We start from the raw sequence: 7,471 nt of genomic DNA on the forward strand, positions 1-7,471 counted from the left end.
GCTCTGGGCTGGGGACAAGGTGGGCATCGGGCACAGCTGGGACTCCATGGGCTGGGAAGGCTTTTCCAACCTCAATGATCCTGGGATTCCATGAAGGAGTTCTGGATCATGATGTGACCGTGGCTTTAAGCCCAGCTGCCGAGCAGGTGTCTGTGCTGGCAGGAGCAGGTGAGTTCTGACCCCTCCTCCTTCACCTGCATTCCAGAATGAACCTCCTCAGTTCCTGGAGAGCATCCCTGAGGCTCATCCTGGGAGCAGAAGGAACCAAAGAGAGAGACAAACAACTTTGTGCCCCAAGATGGTGTGGCTGGGTTTGCTTAGAACGTGGGATTAACGTTCCCAGAGCTGGTGGTTAAGCTGTGGGGAGGCTGTTTATATACATGTGTACATGTATAGACATACATACATACAGACATTTATACATACACAGAAAGAGCTTTGATGTTGTGTGCCCTTATCAGCCCCAGGAACGTTCCCTGTGCCCAACCAGACTGCCTGAACTGGTTCCACAGCTGGGTTCTGGATAATATTCTGGGATATTCTTTTCTGGGACAGTTCTGTGCTTGCAGAGAGAAGCACATTTAAAAAGCTGGGAAGAGCTGCTTGTTCTTTTCCCTGTGTTCAGAGATGTCAAAATCTTTTAAAGTTTATTTTCCCAATGATAGTCACTGATATTAAACCAGGTGTTGGGGCTGGGAATTGTTTGGTTTATAGCCTTAAAAAATAAAGGGGGTTTGTGCTTCATAAGAAGTGTTTGAGTGAATGAAGTCATTCTCTGATATTCTTCAGCTCTGCTTCTTTCCCACCTTCTTCAATGATTATAAAAATGTAGTCTACCAATATAATTTGGATTATTTTAAATTTTTTGGTGCTTCATAATAACAAAATTACATAGAATATATTTAATCTCTATTCTCTGGTGTTTCAGCAGCTCCTGGTTCTGGGCTCTTAGTGCCTGTCAGCTCTCCAGGGGCCTCATGCTCCTGTATGGTTTTTGAACAGATCATGTTTCCTCTGTACCAGATAGCCTCTTAATTATTTAGGTAATTTATTAATTAAACTATTCAGGTGGATTGGTTAGACTTTATATGGGGCAAGCTAGGCCAACCGTGTTCTCACACGGAGTGTAATTAAAAGAAAATGCTATTTTAAGATTTAAATGTAAGATTTAAATGTAAGATTTCAAGTGCTGTTTAAAAGAAATAAGCCGTTTTAAGGACAGATTTTTCAGGTTAGTTTGTGCTACGCTGACATTCTGTTTAATTATAAAAAACTGTAAATTATAGAGTGCATGTAAAACACGTATTTATACACTGCAAGTTGTAGTTTCTAAATGTATATTTTTAAGTATAGGTATCTTGTGCTTCCCTCTCTCTAATTTGCTTTTCTCTCTCCCGTTTCTGTGGCTGGTTTTTTTTTTTTTGTGTTTACTCTTCTCCTCCCTTTGGGTCATATTTGCAGCTGGTTCCTATTTTGGTTCCTGTTTTGGTTCCTGTTTTGGTTCACGTTTTGCTCAGCTGCTCCTTGCTCTTCCCTTCCAGCATGGAGATGTATTTCCCCCAGAACGACTCGTGGATCGGCCTGGCCCCTCTCAGCATCCCCCGCTACGAGTTTGGGATCTGCGTGCTGGAGCAGAAGATCTACGTGGTGGGCGGCATCGCCACGCACGTGTGCCAGGGCATCAGCTACAGGAAGCACGAGAGCTCCGTGGAGTGCTGGGACCCCGACACCAACACGTGGAGCTCCCTGGAGAGGATGTTCGAGAGCCGCAGCACGCTGGGCGTGGCCGTGCTGGCCGGGGAGCTGTACGCCCTGGGCGGCTACGACGGCCAGTCCTACCTGAGGAGCGTGGAGAAGTACATCCCCAAGGTCAAGGAGTGGCAGCTGGTGGCCCCCATGAGCAGGACACGGAGCTGCTTCGCTGCTGCCGTGCTGGACGGGATGATTTATGCCATCGGGGGGTATGGACCTGCCCACATGAACAGGTACGTGCTGGGGGGGTCCCTGTGCCCACCTGGGCACCAGCAAACCCCCCTGGGCAGCCTCATTAATCCCTGTGCCCATCAGCCCTTTCCCTCTGTATTCCTCTGTGGTAATTCTGCCTGGCAGCACCAGCTGTGCCTGTGACACCCCTGCAGTGAATCCCCATCCCTGAGATCCCGGGATCAGGGCTGTGCCTGTGACACCCCTGTGCCTGTGACACCCTGCAGTGAATCCCCTGCAGTGAATCCCCATCCCAGCGATCCCGGTGACACCCCTGCAGTGAATCCCCATCCCTGAGATCCCGGGATCAGGGCTGTGCCTGTGACACCCCTGCAGTGAATCCCCTGCAGTGAATCCCCTGCAGTGAATCCCCATCCCTGAGATCCTGGGATCACCCCTGCAGTGGATCCCCATCCCTGAGATCCCAGGATCACCCCTGCAGTGAATCCCATCCCTGAGATCCTGGGATCACCCCTGCAGTGAATCCCCACCCCTGAGATCCCGGGATCACAGCTGTGTTTTCCTTGCAGCATGGAGCGCTACGATCCGAGCAAGAACTCCTGGGAAACCGTGGCCTCCATGGCTGACAAACGGATAAACTTTGGGGTGGGGGTCATGCTGGGCTTCATCTTCGTGGTGGGGGGACACAATGGGGTGTCCCACCTGTCCAGCATCGAGAGATACGACCCCCACCAGAACCAGTGGACGGTGTGCCGGCCCATGAAGGAGCCCAGGACAGGTGGGACATGGCAGAAATGAACCCTCTGAGCTGGTAGAAGCTGCAGGGAGAGTGGCAGGGACTCCATCTGTGGGTGAAGGTCACTTCACCAGCCCTGTGAGAGGATCTTGATTTCTCCAAGTTCAGTTTATTAATGCTGAGCTGTAACAAAAATAATAGGAAGTAGTAATTCTGCTCTACCCGCTGTTTTATCAGTGATTTCAGCAGTGATGAGTTTCTGCAGTTCTTGGTCACTGTTCTGTTGTATTTTGTTGAGTGTGGAGGCTCAGGGGCGCAGGGTTGTGCTGCAGCTCCAATCTCTGCTGCCTGGGACAGGGACAGCACCCAGGGAGCGCCTGGAGCCGGGCCAGGGCAGGTTTAGGTTGGATTTTAGGGAAAGGCTCTTCCCCCAGAGGGTGCTGGGCACTGCCCAGGCTCCCCAGGGAATGGGCACGGCCCCGAGGCTGCCAGAGCTCCAGGAGTGTTTGGACAGCGCTGCCAGGGATGCCCAGGGTGGGGCTGTTGGGGGGTCTGGGCAGAGACAGGGGCTGGGCTGGGTGATCCCTGTGGGTCCCTTCCAGCTCAGGATATTCCCTGATCCTATCCCATAGTGTCCCTGACAAGGGGCACTGGGACAGAGGGATGTTGTTTTATCCTAGGAAAGGGGATGAGAAGAGCACAAAAGGAGTGCCAGACCTTTTTATTCAGACAGTGAGCACTCTGGGGTCAGCCCCTGGGTGGAGGGGGGCGATTCCAGCTGGGGACAGAAGTGGCAGTGGTTCCCAGAGGTGCTGATGCCGTGCTCTCGTCCGCAGGCGTGGGGGCGGCGGTGATCGATAACCACCTGTACGTGGTGGGGGGGCACTCGGGCTCGTCCTACCTGAACACGGTGCAGAGGTACGAGCCCATCTCGGACTCGTGGCTGGACTCGGCGGGGATGATGTACTGCCGCTGCAACTTCGGCCTCACCGCCCTCTGAGGCCCTGCCCGCTCGCCGCTGGCCTCGGCCGGAGCTGATCCTGCTGCACGGCGATCCCGCGGAGCGGCGGCCCCAGCGCTGCAGCTCGCCTTGCCATGAAAACGAGGAGGGATTCGGTCCTTGCCGTAGTTCTCCTTTGTTACTGCAGTAGCAGAGGGTGGGAAGTGGAGTGTCCAGCTGGGTTTGGCTGGCACCCTGCTCGTGGCAGTGGATTTGGGAGAGAACTGGGATCCAGTTGGGAATTTGTCCATCCAACCCTTCCTAGAGCTTTTGTCTCTTCCTCCTCTGGAATGTGGAGTTCCCTGTGCTGGGGTGAAGCGGGGTGAGAGCGTGGGGCGAGTGCAGGGGTGCTGACCCCTGGCTGTGTGTGCACGTGGGGAAAGCGCCAGTGCTTCACGGGGTTTTTTATGACCAGTAACTCAAGGGCTGCCTTGTTTCTGTATCTCAAGGTTTGTAAATAATAAATGCCATAGGATGTTGCCTGTACTCCTTTGTCACCTGCTTCCTGCTAGGAGGGCTGGGATGATCCTTGGAGACATTTACAAGGCAAATTTGTTGCCTCCTTGTGACGTTTTTGGATCTGATGAAGAGAATTTGCATTTTTAACTTTTCCCTTCTGTTTCCTTGTGGAGAAACGAGTGCTAGATGAACTGACTCCATCCTGCTGTGTGCTTGCAGTTGGAATGTGAGCAGAGCTCACAGCAGCAGCATTCCTAGCATGATATCCAATAAAACCTCCGAGCCAGCCCATCCCGTCCTCGTCCCCAGCGCGCTCGTGTCCGTGTTCCCCCTTTTCTCAAGGGCTGTATGATTGCTTCCTCTGAGTGTTCCCATCTCACAATGGTGCTAAATGTAGGGGTACCCACGAGGCTGTTCCTGATTTCAGTGCATAAAGCATGTTTGGATTGTTCCACTGGTTTGGTTTCTTCTTTGCTCCACCCCCCCGTGCCTCTGCAGCTCTGCAGCCTCAGCCCCTATGGAACGAGCTCCCTCTCTTGGGTATTTCAGTGGGGTTTTTTATCGGATTTAGGGTCACTGTTGCCATTCTCACAAACAGGGGGAGCCCAGCTCGGGTTCCTCAGACTCCAGTGCAGGGAGTGAAGGCAGGGCTCATCCCAAATGTGTGTCCTGCTGAGGGGCAGATCCTGGGATTAACCCAAATCCCACTGGGTGACAGCCCTGAACTCACTGAAAACTGGGCCAGAGAGAGAGAAAGTGATGCTGTGGGTTATAACCATCATGTAAAATGGAATTTAACTAATTTAGCACCTTTTTGGGTTGCCTTCTGCTCTCAGTCACCTTGAATTTGTGTGGTGTCTATCTGCCCATTGTGGTACTGAGGATTTTTTTTTGCCTCCAGTTTCCTTTCCCGTTATTTTGACATATTCAGGGTTTGTTTTCCAAGCCCACACAGTGTTATTTTGAAAGGTGCAATAACATTTGAAGTAGTTGCTCTAAAAGCCATTTCTTTATGATTTTGCTGAATGGGGAGGGTTGAGTGCTCTGGATTTAGCCTGAATTCTGCAGAGCTGCTTGCAGCCAGGGCTGCTCCTGCTCTTCCATCCCAGACACTGGGATTTCACCAGTCCAGCCGGGTGCTGGCACCATAAAGCATCATTCAGAGATCCTGGGTGTTGGCACAGACCATAAAATCCTGGAGGCCTCCTTCAGATTTGGTGGAACTGAGCAGGACTTTGAATGTAAATGAGAGAAACTGCATTGAAAATGCTGGAGTTGTTCATTTGACCCCCAGGAATTCCAGTGACAGCCATAAAAGCCTGGTTTAATTATTCCAGGGCATCTGTGGGCAGGACAGGAGGGGCTCCATGGCTGTGTTTGCAGGTTTGTGTGTGGGGAGGAGGAGGAATCCTGGAATCCCAGGATGGTTTGGCTGGGAAGGGACCTTCAGTCCCACCCAGTGCCAGCCCTGCCATGGCAGGGACACCTCCCACTGTGCCAGGCTGCTCCAGCCCCAATGTCCAGCCTGGCCTTGGACACTGCCAGGGACGGATCACAACAGAAAATCCATAAACAACAAAATCATCATTAAAAAAACCTCCATCAATCAGAAGGAAAAATTCATATTATGGTGATTGATTATATCAACATCTCTCATTTATGGAAGTCAAAGCACTGGAAATTGCAAAATGTTTTATTCCCTTTCCCCAGGCAGTGGGAATGATAAACCCCAGAATGGTTTGGGGTGAAAGGCGCTTCAAAGACCGCCTTGTTCCACCCCTTTCCATGGGGCATTCCTCCCTTGGAATGAGGTCAGAGGAGGTGCTGAGGTGAATGACTGACCCTGTGCCGTGGGATGTGACACTGCTACGCTGCAGAGAGCAGCAGGAACTGCTTTTCACTCCTCAGGAGCAATGCCTGATGAATTTCCCTGCTGTTATTGGGGAACTCCTTACCTAAAGATGGATCAGCTCAGGGATCACGTCCCTGAAACTCCCTCCACCCCTATTTCTGTCCGGGTGCCCCTGTCCCGTCCCTTCAGTGCTTGGGCAGAGGGAGATCAGGCACAGCAATCAGGGTGAAGCTGGGTTAAAACTCTGGAATGCCCTGGGAATGTCTGGCTGGGAGCTGGAAAAGCGAGGACCTGCAGCTGAGCTGTCACAACTCCCGGTTACCTCCCAGTTATCTCCCAGTTCCGGTTCCTTATCTCTGAGATTGTCTGCTAAGCCCTTCACAGCGGGGTTTCAATGGGTTTCTTTGTGTCCATACAGCTCGGAATTTCTGCTTTTTAAAGATATCCACGTGCGGGCTGCTTGCCAGCCTCTCCCCCTGGGAATGCTTTCCTTCCAGGAACGGGTTGGAGTTTTTGTCCGTGTTACAAACGTTTTTTCTGGGAGATAACATTACCTCAGTGAACTTCACTGTAAGTCCCCATTCGCTGTGTGAAGCTGCAAAACATCCAGAATTGCCTGAAATTCTTTCCACTGATCCGAAACACAAAGAACTGGATGGTAACTCCTATTTTTTTATTTGTATTTTTGCCTTATGCGGTGTGCTGTGTTTTAAACCCAAGGAAAACTCGGATTTTTAGCAGGGTTTAGTAACTGTACAGGGAATTTTGTATTTAGGCTTGGCTGGAGTGCTTTGGTTGGGGTAAAAATTTCCCTGATTTTTGATCCCTGGAGTTTTGTGGTTTTACCTGTACATCTTTATGTTATTTCTGTTTTAGCAGCCACATCCTGGTTTGGTTTTGTTTCCAAAAGCAACTTTTGAGTTCCACGGGACAAGAGCTGAGCTGTGCTGGGATTCTCTGGCAGTTCCCAAGGTGTTGTCCTTGTGCTCTCGGAGCGTTGTTGTGATGATTTCATTGGAGGTGAAGCCCTTTAGGAAAATAAACCCGGGAAATCCTGGTTTGTCTGGTGCTCACTGCTGGAGCCGCTGGAGCTGCTCCCACCTCTGCCCTCATTCCATGGCTGCTGCCCCTTCTGCCCCACTTTTCCAGGTTGTTTACGATCAAATCCTGGTTTTTACCCCCATGCTGCTTTAATTTATTATTAACGCACTTGGACAAGCTCCAGCACACACAGGATCAGAGCATGGGGATTTTAACTCCGGTTATTGCTCTGGGAAGTGGGGCATATCCATGGAAAGCCTGGGAGAACTGGGATTGTTCAGCCTGGAGAAGAGAAGCTTTGGGGTGACCTCAGTGTGGCCTTGCAGGGCCTGAAGGGGCTCCAGGAGGGACAGGAGCCAGGGAATGGCTTCCCAGTGCCAGAGGGCAGGGCTGGATGGGAGATTGGGAATTGGGAATTGCTGGCTGGGAGGGTGGGGAG

General features: G+C 51.4%; 1 protein-coding gene across 1 annotated transcript in view; it reads left to right on the plus strand.

The window, feature by feature from the left end:
* Positions 1–4,590, plus strand: part of KLHL28 (kelch like family member 28) — an 8,266-nt gene extending 3,676 nt beyond the window's left edge. The window contains exons 2-4 of the mRNA XM_008637330.2: positions 1,542–1,985; positions 2,514–2,722; positions 3,517–4,590. Of these exons, the coding sequence (XP_008635552.1) occupies positions 1,542–1,985; positions 2,514–2,722; positions 3,517–3,680 (817 nt within the window). The 3' untranslated portion in view covers positions 3,681–4,590. The remainder of the gene's footprint in view (positions 1–1,541; positions 1,986–2,513; positions 2,723–3,516) is intronic.
* The last annotated feature ends 2,881 nt before the right edge of the window (positions 4,591–7,471 follow it).

This window comes from Corvus brachyrhynchos, unplaced genomic scaffold, assembly GCF_000691975.1.
Source record: "Corvus brachyrhynchos isolate BGI_N302 unplaced genomic scaffold, ASM69197v1 scaffold245, whole genome shotgun sequence".
Classification (NCBI taxonomy): domain Eukaryota; kingdom Metazoa; phylum Chordata; class Aves; order Passeriformes; family Corvidae; genus Corvus; species Corvus brachyrhynchos.